Source organism: Piliocolobus tephrosceles, chromosome 10, assembly GCF_002776525.5.
Source record: "Piliocolobus tephrosceles isolate RC106 chromosome 10, ASM277652v3, whole genome shotgun sequence".
NCBI classification, from domain to species: Eukaryota; Metazoa; Chordata; class Mammalia; order Primates; family Cercopithecidae; genus Piliocolobus; species Piliocolobus tephrosceles.
The window spans coordinates 7,526,413-7,546,385 of record NC_045443.1 but is presented as its reverse complement, the minus strand read 5'-3'; the positions used below and the strand labels follow the sequence as shown (position 1 = coordinate 7,546,385).

General features: G+C 44.6%; 1 protein-coding gene across 11 annotated transcripts; it reads right to left on the bottom strand.

Annotated features, from left to right (window-relative positions):
* Nucleotides 1-551: 551 nt before the first annotated feature.
* Nucleotides 552-19,678, bottom strand: PEX5 (peroxisomal biogenesis factor 5). 11 transcript variants are annotated; one of them, XM_023232360.1, is made up of 17 exons: nucleotides 18,612-18,677; nucleotides 18,166-18,359; nucleotides 17,857-18,019; nucleotides 17,550-17,585; nucleotides 17,110-17,242; nucleotides 16,763-16,894; nucleotides 10,792-10,894; nucleotides 9,788-9,878; nucleotides 9,283-9,393; nucleotides 8,930-9,022; nucleotides 8,122-8,241; nucleotides 4,230-4,373; nucleotides 3,952-4,022; nucleotides 3,363-3,575; nucleotides 2,850-3,015; nucleotides 2,210-2,367; nucleotides 552-2,033 (listed from the first exon to the last, which is right to left on the bottom strand). In XM_023232360.1, the coding sequence occupies exons 3-17, from the start codon at nucleotides 18,001-18,003 to the stop codon at nucleotides 1,832-1,834; spliced, it is 1,920 nt and encodes a 639-aa protein (XP_023088128.1). In that variant the 5' UTR covers nucleotides 18,004-18,019; nucleotides 18,166-18,359; nucleotides 18,612-18,677; the 3' UTR covers nucleotides 552-1,831. The 11 variants fall into 11 exon arrangements, with proteins under 11 accessions (XP_023088128.1, XP_023088130.1, XP_023088127.1 ...); XM_023232362.1 differs by lacking the exons at nucleotides 18,166-18,359; nucleotides 18,612-18,677 and adding an exon at nucleotides 19,553-19,678; XM_023232359.1 differs by lacking the exon at nucleotides 18,166-18,359 and having other exon boundaries at nucleotides 18,612-18,773.
* Between the last annotated feature and the right edge of the window lie 295 nt (nucleotides 19,679-19,973).

The window sequence follows — 19,973 nt, the reverse complement described above, 5'->3', positions numbered from 1 at the left end:
GAGATCACGCCACCGCACTCCAGCCCGGGCAAAAAGAGTGAAACTCCATCTCAAAAAAAAAAAAAAAAAAAAAAAAAAAAAAACCAAAAAACTTTTTTCCTTGTCTGATGTGGCCATAGACATCTATCTCCAAGTATAAATATTTGTGTATATTTTAAAATTTTTCCTCAGGATAAATACCCATCTTGATATGGCACTTGATACAGTTCCCGATAAAGGCAGGCAGAGCCACATGACAACCTTTAGAAACCCTAAGCGTTGAAAAACTATCAAAATCCTTCCATGTAATTCATAATACAGAACGACCTCACAATGAGATGGCACTGCACACTTTCCTTTGTAGTAGTAACAGGAGTAAAAATTCATGATTATCGACATCTCTTTCTCCTGCTAGCCCACAGAACAGAAACCTGTCCCCGTGCTCTATCACTTTTAGAGGGACGAGCGGGTAACCAATATACCAGTGAGAATTTCAAAGACAAAAGCCACTGAATCCCGGTCCTCCAAAAGCCAGCTCACCTCCTGCCACCCCACTTCATGGCCAGCAGAACTCATACCCACATCAGTTCCATTTATTCTTCGTACAAATATTTTACAGTTTTATTTTTAAATCATTTACACATATTCATACAAAGAAAAATAAATTTCAGGATGGAATCTTGGGACCATGGTGGTTTTTAAAAAAAAATCTCTCTGATCATTAGCTACTGAAGACAAGGCAAGAGGCTTAGCAGTCATTTCTGGGGAATAGTGTATCTCCCCATGCAGGGGACAATTGAGAAGAATCCAAGCTGCTCCCTCATCTTCCTTCAATCTTCACCTTCCGGAGATAAGATGGGGGAAGGGGATTTTCCAATGCTCTCCCCTAGAAACATTTCAAGAAGTACAGCAAAGGCTTATGGTAACACTGAACCTTTTTGCTAGAAATCTGGCAAGATCGCAATTTCTGAACCAACTTTCTAGAAGAGTTAGCTCAATTCTCATTCACCGGTACTTCTAAGAGGAGGAGGGACTGCCGCACTCAGCACACCCCCTTCCCACTTGCTCTGTCCTCCCACCAACGTTCCAGAACAGAGCTCTTGATCTCTTCTGATCTAGTCCCTCCCCGCTCCCACCCAGCCTCATTTCACAAGGGAACCTTCCTCCTACACCACACACCCAGACACTCTGTAGCAACTGGCCCTGGCAGCTCCTGAGGACCGCAGCGGTGATGACACAGGACTACTGCATCAGCATCGTGCTCACAGGGAATCAGAGCTCAGCCGGGAGAGGTCCCAGAATGACAGAACTATGAGCACTCCCACCAAAACTCAGCTCTGCTCAGCCAAATGAACAATTCAACCAAACAGGCCAACTCCTAACACATCCCGTCCAGACAGCCATTAGAGGCGCACAGCAGATGAACCTCCTACTTACACTGCCCAAGGAAGCTGGACTACTATCAACGCCCAGTAAAAGTGGGGGAAAGGACAGACATTACAAATGTGGTAGACCCTATTAGAAATGGCAGCTGATGATAACAGTTACCCTAAACCGTTGGGTCCTAGCCAAAAAGCAGCACCAAGAAATGGCATGATGAGCAGAGAGATCTGTAGCTGGATGTACAGCCCTTGAATTACCAAGGGACTCAGAGATAACACAGCTCATTTCCCTACAATTATGTAGGAACTAGAACACAGACTACCCACCCCTATGTTGAGGCAGCTCCTGAAAGGCCGTACCGCTTATGGTCATCAGCCCACCCCCTTGGTAGGCCCATTTGGGGAGAGGGAATCACATCCAAAGCAGGGATCCCTCCAGGTGGACACTCACAGGGCAGCCCGTCCCACTGTCACTGGGGCAGGCCAAACATAGTTAGGAGGGTGGACAGATCCCGTGCGTCAGCTGCCCCATAGGCATCGCTCTGGCCTAACATAGACAATGCCAAACGCAGGGTGCTCCAGATGTTCTCCGACATGGCGCCTCCTTCACCCCGGGGGCCCCGGCTTTTCCTCTGCATGTTCAGTGCCTCCAGAAAGTGCTCCACAGCCTCCCTGTAAGGAAGAAGAGGAATGAGAGCTATTAAGGCTATTAAGCTGAACAACAATGGAAGGAAGCAGGTCACCTAGCAGCTAGGGCTGGTTAGTCAAACAGGATCTGAGAATAAGGAGCTAGGGCCAAAGGCAGGGAGAAAAAGCTCATTCATTCATTTCTCAATAGATACTCTCACCGGTGAGCCCCAAGGTTGATGCAGCTGATGCCCAGGTTATAGCGCGACCGGATATAGCCAGGCTGGAGCTCGAGGGCCCGGCGGTAAGCAGCGACTGCTTCTTCACTCTGGTTTCCATTGGCCAGGGTGGCCCCCAGCTTATTCCACAGCAAATAGTCCTGGGAATAGAGAGGCAGAAGTGACGGGAACAGCTTGACTCAGACCAAATGCTGCCCATCACTCCACCTGTTTCACTATTCTGTTTAGCTAACATGTTTCATCCCATTCCATTCTTAACAGTTCACTGTGTGGCTACAATGTAGCCCCTCTCACCCTATGCAGACTCTCTTACGGCCAGATGACTCTACACTCCCACCCTTCTTTTCCCAATCCTCCCAAGGCAGTCAGTGCATGGAACACTGGGATGAAATACCCCAAGACTCCAAAAGTCTGAACAAATTCTTCCTTTTTTGTGGGGGTGGGCAGGGCCTTGCTATGTTGCCCAGGCTGGATTTGAACTCCCAGGCTCAAGTGATTCTTCCACTTCAGCTCCCAAGTAGCTGGGACTACAGGCATGCACCATCACACCCAGCTTCCCAACAAACGGCTCTTCAATAAGGTACAGAATCATGTCCCATTTCCATTCCTCCCCTGGGCTCACATCGGGACGAACGCTGAGGGCAGCTGTGAAGCAGTCCACAGCCTTGTCATACTCCCCACTCAGGTTGAAAAGGACTCCCAAGCCACACTGCACATCAGGGTCAATGGAGGTAGGGTCCAGCCGCACAGCTGCCAGGAAGAGCTCTTTCACTTCAAGAAACAGGGAGCTGGATGAAAAGGAAAAGCAATACAAAAAAAGTAGGTAGATGAATGCCTCTGTTCCCATCCCCCCAAATTAATTCCTTCATTGATCAATCATATCCCCAACATTCATCAATCTATCAGACATCCCTTCTACTCTCAAAGTCCAATACAGAAGCCTGTTTTTCTATTTCATCCTAGCACTGAACTGTAGAATGCAGACCTCCTTCAAGGTGATCTTAGGTTTCCCATCCCACTCTCAGGACCCTTCAGTTTCAATCTATCCAAACTTCCAAAATCAAGGTCACCCTCCACCCTCCTACTGGGACTTAGGTTACTATAATTCCTCACCCTAGAAACCCCTCATACTCACTCAGACAACAGAGACCCCAGGATACGCTTGCTGGGGCCCAGTCCTGCCCCACCAGCCCCTTCTTCTGCAGGCGTCACCAGATGGGCATAGGCTGGTGTGTACCGCAGCCAGTCTCGTAGGGTTTCACAGGCCTGTCGCTGCAGGGACTCGTTGGTGAAGCTCACGGCCAGAGCCATCAGTGCTGTCTGGTTATCTGGCTTTAGCTCCAGACACCTGTTTGATCAGGGATGGGCAGACTTGATATCTGCAATGACACTGGCACACGTGAGCACCCTGGGATCCAAGCCAAGCTTTGAACTGCAGAGTCACAACGGCCTCCCTCACCTGTGACTCCTCTGACATGAGTTAATAAAAAAGTGACAGACCTAAGGGGAAAGTGTTAGCAGCCAAGGAACCAACCAAAGCCCCTCAAATAAAGTCAAAAGCCGATGAAGGAATGGAATTCACTCCAACCCTCAGTTTCAGCATGAGAAAACACTCTCAATAGCACCCAGAAAGAAGACAAGGATCCAGGTCTGCGCTTCTGTCATTCAAAAGGTTATATGCAGAGACTTGGAAGCACCTCACCCACACCTTTCGGCGTACTCACCTCCGCAACGCACTGATGGCTAATAGTTCTTGTTCATTCTCCGCCTGGGTGGTACCCAGATACTGCCAAGCCTAGAGGGAAGTTGACAGATTCCATCACCCCATATTCACCTCTCCATTTGCCCTTCCCCGTGGCTTCTGCCACTCACCATCTCGCTCTCAAGCCCCTATCCTAGGCCATCACCCAGGCCCTAACCCATCTGCACTACCCTCCTTGGGGTCTTTCTCAAGATGGAGGAAGCAGTCTCTAGTCAGAAATCGGAATATGGAGTCACTCACTTCCATGTGCTTAGGATCCTGCTGCACAGCTGCCTCAAAAAGCAGCACAGCATTTGGCAGGTCCCCCTCCTGAAGGCGCCGCAGCCCTTCCTCAAAAGGCTGAGGGTGATCACGCAAGGGGTTCTCCTCCTCAAACTGGTACCCCTACAAGAAAAGCACGTGAGAGACGGACTGAGAGTTGGCACAGTCAGAACAGCAGGGTTGCGAGGATGACAACCAACAGGCGGAGAAGCTGAGGGCCTCCAAACAGGTTCCTGAATTAATTGCTGGCAAATTCTCCATATTATAAAGATCATGCATGACACAAGTAAAATCATTTGGTATCAGGCTCATGCTGCCATCTCCTGTTCATGATACCTGGGAAGCTAGTCAAGTCTACAAACTCATCCACGCTGGAAATAAGTTTATTTTAGGAAGTCATCACAGGCTTGCATTCCCACACCTTGACTTCTCACCATCAGGCAGAATATTTCAACAGGATCTGCTTATAGTAATGAGATAAAGGGTCTCTAGCTATTCAAAGTGCATTTCTTGTTATCCTTCAATAATTAGTGTACAAAGGAAATGTTGTTTGGAGCCCTGCCATTCAAATATAACTCCTACTTAGCTCACAGTCATTCCACATGTCCACTAGATAAAACATGTTCAAGCATTTTGAAAATGTTAATTTACTCCCCAATTTCATTCTTAATAATTATGAATATTAATCTGTATCTGACAGTAAGCAAAAGCTGGATCCCAAAATCCAGATGGCAGAGAATACTTCAGAAAGACACCATTCTCTTCCAGCTGAGGATTTCTCACTTTAGTGAAGAGTTACGATACTATCTGCAAAGCTTTGTCAACTGGCGTTTTACACTAGGCAGAGAAGAAATAAGGTAAAGGGGAGGTCACTAGCAAGCTGCAAAATTTGGGACATGCAAATAAAAGTCCCTTTTTGGAGAGTAAATAGTTACCATCACAGAATAATATACCAGAATGAAAACAAGATGCAAAATACTAGGTGGAGGTCTTTCTAAATGCAGTTAAGAATAAATTCACATAAAACTGTACAAAATAAAAACATGAGGCCCTTTTTCATTATTATTGTGAAAATGATAAAGAAAGAAAAACACTGAAATCTTACCAGCAAAGTTCTAAGCCATGATCAGATGCAAATTATTTGTCACAAATGAAAATGAAATAACCACAACGAGGGTTTAAGAAGAGAGATATGCTACAGTAGATTTGAGATAAATGTAGAGAAAGTAATTTATATTGAAAACAAGTGTGTTTTTGGACATTTCTGTAAAATATAAAAACTCAGAAGGCAGAAAATGACCCTAGTCCAGTGATCAGCAAACTTTTTCTGCGAAGGGCCAGATAATAAATATTTCAGGCTTTGTGGATCTGCTGCAACTACTCAACTCTACTGTTGTAGTGTGAAAGCAGCCAGACATAAGTAAACAAATGAGCACGACTGTCTTCCAATAACATTTTATTTATGGACACTAAAATTTGAATTTTATATAATTTTCACTTGTCACAAAGTATTACTCTTCCTTTGATTTTCTCCAACCATTTAAAAATGTTAAAACTATCCTCAGCTAGTGGATCATTAAAAACATAAAGATTTATTCCACAAGCCAGTTTGCTGGCCCTTGCCCTAGACTATTACAGTTCAATAAAACAAATCCTTCTGCATTCAATCTCAACTATTGTTCATCATTACTACATGTGTTTCAAGCCACTCTACAGGAAACAGAGATTACTGTCATCTATAATACAATTTCCTAATAAAAGTAATTCCTGCCTCTCAGAGCTACAGAGGACACCAAATGAGAATCTTCATCAATGCCTTACCAAAAAGATTAAGATACTATGTGTAAATAGCTATTAACCTCATTGCTCTGGCTACCTCCTTAAGATATGATGGCCTGTATATGACAGCCAGGAGTGATGTGAATGCTCTTCAGGTGTCTTCATTAGATAACACAACAACTCAATGCCACCATCTTGCAACCACAGGATTCTCTAAGTTTCCTCTCACCCATATTATCTATCCTCCTTGAAGTCTCATCAATTGCTGATCAAAGAGGAATTTTCCAAAATTAGAATATTTGCATAGATGATGGAAAAAGAGTACTCTGGAGGATCCCTCAACTACCCACAGAACACAGGATAAGCTTGGCTTCACTGTTACATCCTGAAAAGCCAAACCCACATCATTAATTTTATCTGATACACGGTCTGGTCTGCTCCAACATCTCATAGGATCAAACTGCAGAAATGATCACTACAGTTTGTCCCATCACATACTTCTCTTTTCTCATAATAGTATATTAATATCTGCCTGGGCTGCAATGTAAATTGCCTCTGAAAATTTAAGGGCTATCAATAAACAAACAGTACATTCAAAGAGACCCACGAATTTATCTAACAGTCAAGAGTCAAATCCACTTTGTTTTTAAAAAGTGCTATTGCCATGGAATTCGGTATTAGCTTTAAAGCCAGATACTGTCAGAATTGCTTACTACATCACTTTTTTGAGGAACATTGATGCAAGTGTTTCTAGTCCTAATTTTGCAATATCCCAAAGTATCAATGACATCAAGTAGGGCTCAAGAATCCACAAACATACTTTTAAAGTTTTTAATTACAAAATGTATTCTGGCCAGCATGTCATAAATATGAGAGTAATAATGATAAAAGAAAATGCTGCTCATACAAAACTAGTATTACATCTATATGTATCAAAAGCATGGACATTTTTACATAAATATATAAATTTCCATTTATAAGTTGATGGGGCCTACGTGACTTACCAAATTGTTAATACAAAATAATAACAAAAGTGTTTTCCTTATCAAAATTATATACAATTAACTCATAGGCTGGTGAAATATATGGTAAGGTCCCAGCTGTCTTTTCCCTTATATCACACAGGATAGTTAGAAAAATCCAGATCAGACTGGAATAATAAACAAAATCATATTTTTCCTAATACTGTTCTTCACTGGCTCTCAAACCCTAGCCTTTTTCTCAACTGCATCTTCCCGTCTTTGCATAGCTCCCTTATTACATCAAGATCCATCTCCAGCACCCTGGTTTGCATCTCAGGCCCTGGTTCCAGCCCCAGAATACTTTCCCAACCATATCTGAGCTGAGGAAAAGACATCACTACTCACCTCCCCAGTTCCTGTTTTGCCTTTTTTCAAAACCGAGTGATTCTTTCCCCTCTTCATGCTTTAACTCAGGAGTTCAGTTATTAAACACATCCCCAAACATCCTACAACCCACAGGTACATTTGTTTTTCAGTAAGACCCCAGAAGTAACATATGCTTCTAAATCAACAGCACATGCTATATGCAAAATACAATCATCTTTCATACTACTAGGAAATTTCCCTAATATTTAAGTTATTTAATATAAATTCTTTGAAAACCCTAAATTAGGGCAAGTGGCTAGTACCTATAAAAGATAAGAACTTAAAATGAACGTGTGAGTTTAAAAAGTAAACAGATATTAAGATGTGGAGGCAAAGGGATAGTCTGTCCACTAACACTCCCCACCAAAAGAGTCAGCAGTCTTCTCAAAAAGCTCCCAATCTGACCTCCAAGCAGAGCTACTTCCTCTGCGCTCTTAATGCGGCAAGCAAGTGCAAACCTCCTTCATAGGTGTTGTGTACTGGATTGTCATTATTGACAAAGGTCGTCTCAATAACATCTACATCCCAAGAGTAAAGTAGATACTCAATCACTGAAGAGGAAGGCAAGGGAACGATTCAGACTTCTTTTCATGGAAAGGGACTCAAGAAAATACTTAAAATCACCCTTCAAATTCAGGATTAAAGGAAACATATTAAAAAGAAGGAAGTTCTGGAACCTGAAAAATTAAAAGTTTTTACCTTACCTTATCATAGGTAGCTGACGTGAGGTCATCATAGTCAGAAAGCCAGGGGTGAGCCTCAGCATCCCGTTTTGCCATCTCCTCCAACTCTGCCTGCAACTTGTCCCAGAAATCGACATCAGACTGTAAGGAAGGGAAGGCAGAGAGAAAAAGGAGATCCATCATGACCGCCCCACCCCACTCTCAGCTCTGCCGGGATTGATTCCCTAAGGCAGCAGTTCTCAAATTTCAACATGGTTCAGAATCATGTGAGTAACTTTTTAAAAATGCAGATGGCCAGATCCTATCCCCAGATACTTATTTAGTAGTCTGGGGTGATGGCCAGAAATCTGTAGTTTAGTTTTGTTTTGTTTTGTTTACTTTTTTGTTTGAGACAGAGTTTTGCTCTTGTTGCCCAGGCTAGAGTGCAACGGTGTGATCTCATCTCATTGCAACCTCCAACTCCCAGGTTCAAGCGATTCTCCTGCCTCAGCCTCCCAAGTAGCTGGGATTACAGGCATGTGCCACCACATCATGCTAATTTTGTATTTTTAGTAGAGACATGGGGTTTCTCCATGTTGTTCAGGCTGGTCTCAAACTCCTAACCTCAGGTCATCCACCCACCTCGGGCTCCCAAAGTGCTGAGATTATAGGCATGAGCCACCATGTCTGGCCCAGAAATCTGCATTTTTGAACAGTACCCACCCCATCCCCAAGCAACTCTGACACAGATGATCCAGGACAATTTGCATCATCTTTGATGTTCATACACCCACTCACTCCAAGGAGTGTTTTCTTTTGGGTTGTCTCCTCCTGCACTATCTGCTCTCACCTCTACAGCTGACTTGGCTCGTTCAAACTCCATATCAAGGGCAGATGTGTTTACTGGTCTTGTGAACTGGTCAACCCAGGCATCCGATGTACCCTGTGACAAAAAAGGATGGTCAGTACCACTACCACCAACTTTCCACCCTTCAGACGCACACTAAATACCCACTAAACACCACCAACCTGGGTACTTCTGAGAAAACCATTCTCAGAATCTCTTTCCCACCCACTTGGGACCTGGATGCTATCAAGACAAGCTGGCCTCATCCTTCCCCATCTGGGACCACTGACCACTGAACCCATGGCCTGGGGCATCAGCTGGCTCTGAAGTGGGACTGGAAAGTGACAATGTCCTACCTGCTGCTGTATAAACTCTGCTGCCCACTGTTCTGCCTGAGCTCGGCCCGACCCTGCACCGGACTCCAGGGACACCTGCCCTTCGCCAATCTGCCGCACGAATTTCAGGAACTGGGGCACAGAGACACACACAGGCCACTTGGGAAAGGACTTCCAGGTGTGCACTCTCAATCATGCCCAAGAGGAGCCTGTACTCACCCCTCCCCTGACCATCTCTAGCTGCAGACAAGATATGCTAAAGACCCTAAAAGAAGTAGAGAGCAAAAAGAAAGGGATTTCTGGCTCTAAAGACATGAAAAGGCATCAGAAAAAAGAGTTAGTAGGCAAGGAGATGAGGGAATGAACACTAGAAGGAAGAGGCAGGATCTTAAGTCTCTCTTCTATAGACAGGAAGGAAGAGACCCAGGATCTCTTCTCCTTCTCTTTAAACTGGGGTAAGAGAAGCAAGATTCTTGCCTGCCAAAACCAGCTCTGCTGGGCAAAGCAGCAGAGGGATGTGGCTCACCTCAGAATTAGCCAATTTAGGGTCATCCACTTTGGCCACAAAGTCACTGGCCGTGTGCTGCAGATCCTCCTCAGGATGATATTCATCATACCTAGAACGGATAAGAACTAATTTTACACATTAGTCTGCCATCACCTTCCCCATGCTACTCCCCACTCCTGGCCCATGACAATGACAGTTCCTATGGGGGAACTCCATTTTTCTGTTGAGAACCTACAAACTCCAATTTGCATTATAGAATGACATTTGGGCAGGAGTGTGAAAGTACTAGCTACATCCTCTTACCTCTCCCTTTCCCAAACATATCTTTGCATACAGATGGGATAGTAGCATGCTCAAAATTAAGAAGGGAACAAGGTAAAATTATGAGCTTTAAGATGTAGCTATGAACTTCATATAGGATAGTTAGGATTTTTGAAAAATATATATATTTACATATATACATATATTTTAAAATGGCCTGAAAACTCCCTTCCTCCCAAATACAGCTGATATGGATATATGTATATATACGTGTGTATGTGTGTATGTATATACATGTATGTGTATGCATGTATGTGTGTATGCATATATACGTATATGTATCTACATGTGTATATATGTATACGTGTATGTGTATACATGTGTGTATGTGTATATATACACATGTACGTATATGTGTATATATGTATGCATGTATACATATGTGTGTGTGTGTCTCTGTGTGTGCACATGCATGTGCTTTTGTTTGTTTTTTTAAAGACAAGGTCTTACTATGTTGCTCGGGCTAGACTTGACCTCCTGGGCCCAAGTAATCCTCCCACCTCAGTTTCCTGAGTACAGGCACACAACCACCCAGTCCTTGACTACATTTGAACCATAAATTCACAGGAGTAATAATCCAAGGGGAAATCTTAAATAACCAAGTAAGTTGGTTTGAGAACGTGGATGGAGGAGGTTAGAGGACGCTGGGAAAACTGTCCATACTTCTTTCACAGGATTTGGAAAGAGGCAGCTGAACTCACCAGCGATCGGTGGCTGTTCCCTCAGGTTCTCCCAGCCACAGCTTCTCCTCTGATTGCTCCAAATATTCCTCAGCCCAGCGGGCGGGGGACACAGACAAGGGGTCTGCAAGGAGCAGAGAGGTGGGGAAATCACACGGGTTCATTCAGTGTGGGATCAGGGAAAGGGAAAGAGATGCCCATATTCAACTGACCCTCTTAGCCACACCAAAGCAGACAAAGCTCTGTTGACTCCCTCAGAAACCCCTGGTCAAAAGAATATACTACTAAATTTTCAACAAACTCAATATCCAACCCATTCTCAAGGAGCCTGGGGCAGAAATTTACCAAGAGTTGGGAACAGGAGATCAAATAAGGAAGCTCAGGAAAGGATTAAGAACCAAACTCTTTTGCTTGAAGTACAAGATATTTCAGTAAGAAATAGGAAGCAGAAGGGCTTTCACTTTCCTCAAAAGTACAGTAGAAAGCCAGTAAGGAGTGAAGGGAGCACAACAGGGCTCCTGTTCCTTAACCAACCCTCTGGTTTGTTCTCCCTCTACCCAGAGTTCACACAATCCTAGCCAAACGAGCCTTATTTCATTGTAATTTGCTACCAAGAGAATCAGAGAAGTGGCATGCTGGGCTAGAATTAAAGATACATGGGTCTGCTCTTCCCTGTGGATGTTTGCTGGGTTTTTTTCATTTTTTAATTGAAATGTAATATACAAATATGAAGCCATACAATGTCTACCAAACTTAAGTGTCCAGCTAAATTAACTTACACATACGAATACACTCACATAACCCACCACCCGGATCAATATACAGAGTGTTTACAGTTCCCTCACAGGCTCCCTCAGTCTCCCAGCCTGCAGAAGTAAACACTATTCTGACTTTTCTCACTTTTGATTACCTTTGAGTAGCTGTGTTTTTTCCGTCTAAATCTAGACACTGTCTCAGCAGCTCTAATGACAAAGGGGACTGCTGCAACATCAGAATAAACCTATCAAGGCAACACACTCAATGAGGGTGCTGAACTGGTTTTCAACCTCCAGGACTTTGCCCTTAAGATCCTGAGGCCAGAAAAAAAAACAAGGAGACTGACTGCCGGCCCTAAAGAACAAGGAAACAAAGAGAAGGTACAAGCCTGCAGTGTTCTTTCCTTCTGCCCTGTGTCCAGAACTAATCTTACTCGTTAGCCTGCCACCATCTTCCCCTGCTATTCCCCTCTCCTGGCCCATGACGAGGACAGTTCCCAAGGGGGAACTCCATTCTCTTGTTGAGGACCTACCAACTCCAATTTGCATTAAAGAGGGACATTTGGGCAGGGGTGTGAAAGTATTAGCTGATACTAGCAGTCCGTCCCTAGTTTCAAGATCTGACTGCCCTTGCTTTTAACAGTGAGAAAGTCGACTTACCCCTTCGGTATTAACGTACAAAACCTTCTACTCCATTTTAACTGAGACTTTGCCTGAATAACGTCAACAAAAAGTAGTCTCAAAATCTGAGCATGAAATGTCAAATGTGAAAAACAAAGGATCAAGATTCTCATAATACACCTAATTATAAATAATACTACTTATTACATTATATATTATATATAATGTATATATTATACATATACATCATTATACATTATACATATACCTTATATATTATACACATTATATATAATATATAATGTATAATGTAATAAGAAATATGGTTGGCAATTGTTTTTTGACCATAGATACAGTCTCTTAATTTCAAGGACTCTCAAAAATTCAATGCAGATTCTGCTCACTAGCTCTTACAGGACGCATTTCTCTTCCATTTGCCCCAATTAGACTGTTGCCTCAAGTGTGGAGACAGAAAGGAAATGCTTAACGCTCAAAGAGACTTTAAGATCTCCTAGTTCCTTAGTTCCATTCTTAGTTGAAATTCTTAGTTCTATTCTGTTGAAAAATAACTACTTCTTCCTCAACTCTCCAATCACTCCTGACTCTCAACTAGAGTATTTTACAAAAGCATATTCTGGCCAAAAGTGCTCCTCAAATTCACAGAAAATATTTCAAATTGCTATGAATGGTCCTCTCAAGGACAAAAAAAACCCAGAAAAACTACAAAGCACCTTTCAATTTCTACAACAGACATGAGGACTTAACCATAGACATGAGGCAGTTTAGGGGAAAAAATCCCAGAGCTGAGAAAAGCCATCCTCAAATACCTGTAATTTGGTATTTGGCCATATTAGCCACAAGACCCAGAATTTCTTGGCATTGGGAACCTACTCCAACAAAAGAGTCAAATAACCAAAAGAATCAAAAGAGTAACACATTGTCTTCACAACCTTTGAGAAATTTCTACAGAAAATCAGATCCACATGGATACATCTGAGATCAAGGCAACTAAGATCTAAAGAGGGGACGCCACTGCCTGAGGTCATAGATTAGTAGAGTGAGAACAACCTAGATACCAAATATCCCACTCAAAATGTGCGCCTCATATAATTTCTCATTGTTTACTCATTCCTTCTAGGCATATCTTCCCCAAGCTCAAAATTCAAAAACTCAGAACTTGCTACTACTCTTACTCATGAAAGTTTCTGTGTCTGCTAAACAGCAGCACTGTGGAGAAGAAAACAGGTTCTAGGGTCAGCCTACCCACATTTAAATCCTAACTCCATACTTATTCACTGTGCATCTTCAGACTAGTTACTCAACCTTCTTAAGTTTCCATGTGCTTATCGTTAAAGCAGAGATAACAGTAGGGGCTGCTGTGAAGACCAATGCACACAGTAACAAATGTTAGCCATTATCATTAGTCTACTCATGGCAAACCTGTACCAAAAACAGAAAACATCACAATGAGACTGTTATTCCAAAGCCTCTCCTCCACCATCCAGAAAAGATCTGTTGCCAGTTATCTTCTGCTACTGCTATCTGTGGCTTTTCCCATGAAAGTGCAGGTTTATCTCTCACCATTATCATATAAACCTCATATACCATGTCAACCGAAGCTGTCTAAATTTAAGAACCCTGAAAGATGTGTTTTATCTCCAGATCTGAGCAAACACAAGATTATTTGGCCCAGAAGACTTAAGACAGGGGGATTCCATCACAAAATAAGGTAAGCTAAAAAAATGAGTTTCGTGTGCTGAGAGAATAGTTCTGTATCTCGATCGTGATGGTGCTTACACAAATCTACACATTTAATAAAATTGCATAAAACACACACACAAATAAGGGCATGTGAAACTGGTGAAACCTAATAAACTCCGAGGATTGAAACAAGGGCAATTTCTTGATTTTGATCTCTGCGTAACTGTTACGTAAAATGTTACCACTGGAGGAGATTGGGCAAAGGGTACACAGAACCTTCCTATACCTTTTTTTTTTTTTTTTTTTTTTGCAACTTCCAGGGAAACTAAGTACTTCCAAATAAAAAATTTAAATTTAAATAATTGAGCTGCAAAGTTCTTTTTAAAGTTGATTTTGACTCTTAACAATGGAGATTTTAAAATAAGAACTTAAAGAATATAGCCTTCTTTCATCTCAAAATCTACTTATCTATAAAACCAGAGTTAACCTACACAATTGATGTATCAGCCACAAATGCTATAATTAAAAATGAAGGATAATTTAAAAAAGTCAGTTACGACAAAACCAACTCCTTCCCTTTAGCTTTTTCTCCCAGATCTCAATTCATTCATTCAATACCAGAGGCCTACTACATGCAAAGCAATATACTGCTGCAAGAAGATATTTTTATGAAGGCAGACGTCAAACAGCTCAATTCCAGTTCTAAGGTTTGCATGCCTCTGCCTCTGTGAAACAGGCACAATTCCCAAAGAATATACAAAATACTAGAAGAGCTCTACTAAGAGCATTTAACTGGTGAGACAGATCCAACATGTTTTTCTAAAGTTGTTTTTCATTTCAAGTTAAGGAAGATTTTACTGGCTGCACGCAATTCAGGCAATTATAACAAAAATTTCATCCATCTCAATGCTCATAGTAGCAATGATTTTTTTGAGTTATCAAAAATGACTAATGCCCACATTACAACAGAAGCCTCTCTGAGATAGCACTTAAGTCTAAGGTTTATGTGAAAAACTGAGTTTCTGTCTAGGAGAGGGTCTTTGCTATGGTTCAGATTTTAACTTGTGGCAATGTCACAAAGAATCTCAACTTGAGGGAGGGTGCAGTGGCTCACGCTTGTAATCCCAGCACTTTGGGAGGCTGAGGTGGATTACTTAAGGTCAGGAGTTCAAGACTAGCCTGGCCAACATGGTGAAACCCTGTCTCTACTAAAAATACCAAAATTAGCCAGGCATAGTAGCACACACTTGTAGTCCCAGCTACTCAGGAGGCTGAGACGGGAGAATCCCTTGAACCCAGGAGGCAGAGGTTGCAGTGAGTAGAGGTCACACCACTGCACTCCACCCTGGGTGACAGAGCCAAGACCCTGTCTCAACAACAACAACAAAAAAGAATCTCAAGAGTCACACAGACATGAGTTTGAATATCATCTCTATTATTCAATGATTTTGCACAAAGTATTTAACTTTTTCAAATCTCAGTCTCCTCATCTATAAAATGAGGGGAAAATATCCACCTTGTAAGTGTTACTGTGAAGTTCTAATGAGCTTAAGAAGATATAGTGCTTAGCACTATTAACAAAGCCAAGAGCACCTACTGTTCTACCTTAACTCCTACTTATGGGTGGGAAAGAGACACGTGATAAAACAGACCCACAGATCTTATTAAAGGTGAGTTTTAGTTTTTAGATTTGGGGTTTTTCTCTTGTGTGCGGAGAAGTCCATCCTAAACATGGGCCTCCTTCACACACATTTGTCCCTGATCAGATAGGCTTAAGGTAAGAAGAATCAATCCTACAGGATGCAAGGAGCAATGGATGCTCTCAAGAAAAATTAGGCTGAGACCTTGAAATGTGTAGCAAAGCAAGACAGAACATAAATTCAAATGGTGGGGGTAGAAACTAATTCAGTCCCTTTAATCATCTCAGAAAAATTCAGGAACCATGATGATGCGACTCCCTGAGATCCTGGAACTTTGTAACTTTCTCCGTGTGTATCTCTTGTTATTCTTGATTTCTTAAACTGGAAAAAGGCTAACTTTTGAGAGCAAGCAGGAAGAGGAAAGCTGAAGAGACTGCCCTTCCCACCATGTCCCTGATTAGATAGGCTTAGGGCAAGAAGAATCAATCACAAAAGATGCAGGGAGCAATGGATGCTTTCAAAGACGAAAAATTAGGCTGCGACCTTGAAATGTGTAGCAAAGCAAGAAAGAGCATAAATTGCAGGCCTGGCAGTATAGCATCACAGTTAAGGCCGCAGGGTCAGGAATCATTCAAATCCAGGGTCAAATCCCAACTCTACCACTGGGTACACTTCACCTCTAAGCCTCAATTTTTTTATCTTTAAACTAGGTCTAAAAACAGTTAACTACCTCTAGGGTTCTCAAGGAGAGTAAGTAGATAATGCACTCAAAGCATGTAACACAAGGCCTAGAACATAACTATCGTTATTAATTTTTATTATCATCATCATGGTATGGTCTTTACCTTCTAAAACCATATACTTCAGGCACTTGAACTTCACAATACTCTGAAGGCCCCAGTTCTGTTCAAAATAACTTAATGCCAGAATCCCAGGTGTCGTAGTGAACACTCTCCTCTTCAGCAACACTGCCATCCATCCAATCTGTAGATCCTCTCCACCGAACCACAGTGATAAAGCTCCAGGTAACAAAAAGGACAACCTACCTCTTCGTTCTCTCTATCCAAAAGCTCTTACCTAGCACAAACCCAGTCCTCTGTTTAATATACATTTCATTCTGTTATCACCTAAGGGAAATTGAATTCAGTACCCTAACCCTCTAGAAATGAGTCATGAGGCCAGAAAACTCATAATCACGCTATACCCTGAACAGGGGACGGGTATAGAATTCTGCCCCATAGAAGCCAGTATAGATTTTCCCATAACAAGCTTCACCTGTAACTTCAGAGATGAATTCTTGGGACCAGTCAGTCTCATTATAATCCTGAGTTACATCCACAGCATCTCCAGCTGCAAGAAACTCCTGGGCCCAGTTCTCAGACAAGGCCAGGTCTGCCACACCAGGGGCTTAAAAGAGAGAGAGAGAAAGAAAACTAAGAAAGAAGCAATACATACCATTCCATCATGCCTAAAGAACCCTGAGTACACGTGAAAACATTCTTGTTACTTTTGTCTCCTTCTGCATCTCAGTTCCCCAATGCCAGCAGCATCCAATGGAACCCCCTTCCTCCGCCCTGGCTACCTGGAAAACAATCTCCCGTCCCACTAGACTCTGGACTCACCTCTCTGGGGAGCCTGGCGGAAGTTTGACTGCTCGATCTGCTGCATCTCAGCCAGGAGGTCATCCATCTTGAAGGTCTGAGGGGCACGGGACACAAGGGGTGCATTCTGGTCCTGCAGGAATTCAGCCACCAACTGCCAGAAGAGAAATGATGAAATGAACCCATAGGGTCAGGAGGCCCCAGCAAAAGACAGGACCTACTGGAGGGGGATCCCAATGTCAGATACAAGGAAAGGAAAGGAAAACACAGAAACTGGAGACACACAAAGAGAAATTGTCTTTCCAAAGATTTAGAAGCACAAAAAAATACATTTAAAAACAAGCAGGCATTCTCATTTGGTCAGGAAAGCCCAAAAATTGAAATAGGGGTGAACTAAGTTTAAAGGTAAAAACACAATGGGCGAGAGAAAAATGGGACAGAAAAGAGACTGGTCTATTTACCTCATCTTCAGAAGCTACTCCCAACGGCTTGGAGGCCTAAGAGAGAAAGACAGAGACGCAAAATGGTGAAGTTCCTCTAAAATGAGGGGTTGATGAAGACCACATGCATCTGAGCCTCGGTTTGTCCATCCATAAAACGGTTGCCTTTATTTAAAGGCGCACAGGGTTTTCCAGTGTTTAGTAAACGCTCATTAAGTGGTAACTACTATGATTTGCAACACAATAGAGAAAGCAGTTACACCAAGATGTACAAACAGCCCCTCCACCTCACACCGCCACCTGGACTTTCCACCTCAAGAACACTCACTGCCTCAGAGGCTGGGGCTCCGGGGGGCCAGGGGCCAGGCCTCAATCCCTCCTGCCGAAGGGCCTTGTCCTGGGTGAAGTGCCCGGCTAGCTTCATGAGCGGGTTGGCACCCCCGCATTCGGCCTCCACCAGCTCCCGCATTGCCATGGTGACCGCCAGCTCTCTGATGGACACAGGAGGTTTGGAACTGAGGTACCGAAGCCAGACTCTTCCCAGACCCACAGCTCTGCCCGTACCTGAGGAAGGCACACAGGCGTCTGCCCCGCACTGGCCGCCCTCCACCCCAGTGCCTTTCGCTGTGACCCCCACCTCTGCCAGGAGTTCGAGGGAGGTCGGTACTCTCTCCTGCCGCCCCCCTCAAAGGCCACCGCTTCCAGCCTGCGCCTCTGCAGCGGCCTCCAGGACTACGGTCTCATGGGCTGGGGGCCAGCAGCTGCCCCACAAAGGGGCCTGGAACCCGGGGGACTACGGGGACGCTTCAACAACCGGGCTGGACGGGGACACTGCCGGGCAAGGGAGAATGGGAAAACAGCCCGACCATACCCAGACCCCCGCAGCCCCAGCATACGGTGAGCACGGCAGAGGGGCATTCCCTCCCCCTAAGTCACAGGAGCCCTTCCCCCGGTTCGGCCCGGTCCCCTCGGCTCCCCAGCCGCCCATCTCCCCGGCCCTGCTGCCGCTCCAGCCCCGCCCCTGGGACCCGCGAGGCCACCCCAGGGACGCAGTCCCGCGCCCCCTCGGGGTCCTGCGCTCACCGCCGAGCGCCGCGCCGCACTACCCGCCGGGCCACCAGGTGCGGGCTTGGGGGAGGGGAGAAGGGGGGAGGGGGGAGCCAGGGGGCGGGGCTCAAACTTAAAGGGCCCGTGACCGCCCTGCTGCCGCCCAAGCCTAGCGGAAGCTGTCTGAAGGGGCGGGGCCTTAAGACCGCGTTGCAGCCTGACGGGAAGAGCCGTGAGTCTTAAAGGGGAAGAGCACCTTAGAGAGCAGGTCTTGGAGAGTCGACTCTAGAAGCGCTCAAAAAGGCCACGGGCCATAGGATTTGTTTGACGGTAAGCTCAAAGAAGAATGGAGCTAAGAAGGGCTTCCCAGGCTCTGGGGGAAAGCCGAAGACGCGAGATCTTAGGCTCAGTTGATCCTGCCTCTTCCCTTGGGCGCATTGTGACCCAAGGGGATTCACTGCCCTTTCTGAGCCTCAGTTCTCCCCTCTAAAATGGAGCTGGCTAATGTTCCCAAGCACAGGAAAGAGAAAGGCCCTAACACCAGGGACTGGGGAGTTCAGTCCGAGGCCTTCTTCAGCCTCCTAGGTCTGCCCCACTTCCAAATAACCCCTAGCGGGGCAGCGTCACTGTCTCCATGGAGACAGGGGCCCGCCCCCGCCTCAATCCCTCTCCACCTCTGCATAATGGGTAAAATAGCACTGAATGATGACAAATTCCGGAGACCAAAATAGGGTCCAACGCATCCTGAGATCTCGAGGTGGTAACGTAGAGGGAAGGTGTACAGTGAGTCAGTCCTTCCTTCCACTAAGTCAACATAGTGGCCTTATTCCCACCACTCCAGGCTGGGAAAGCACAAACATACAAGAAATGTTTTTAATCACGGAATAAGACTAAGCCTCAGGCCCCCTCATCTGCCAGAGAATGTGCGCTGCTGTCAAACCTCAAAGTCATTGGGAAACAAACCCTGATAATCTCACCCGGCTTCAAGACCAAGGGAGTCTTAGTGTCACGGAGAAGAGCAAGGAGGGGCTCAGGGCTGCCGGTAAATGAGCAAGGGCAGTAGTGCCAGACGAACAGAAGTTCCATCCCAGCCCAGGGTGCACGAGCAGAGAGGCAGGCAGGCAGGCAGCAGGTGGCGCCATGGGCCGGGCTTGTTTCCTGGCTGCTCTGCAGATTTCAAAGGTGGAGGCCTCAGGGGGCACAGGGAATGGCTGTGTAAACTCATCCCTGGGAAGATAGAGAAGCTGTTCTGACACCTCAGGGGAACAGAATGGCAGGGGAGAGACCATAAGACTGTGCAACATTTCTCCTTTTCCTTGCTTTTTCACCCTCTTTCGGACGCCCCAATCCTATACCCCGTTTTCTTCTGGAGCACACAAATCCCAGCCCTTGGGTGTC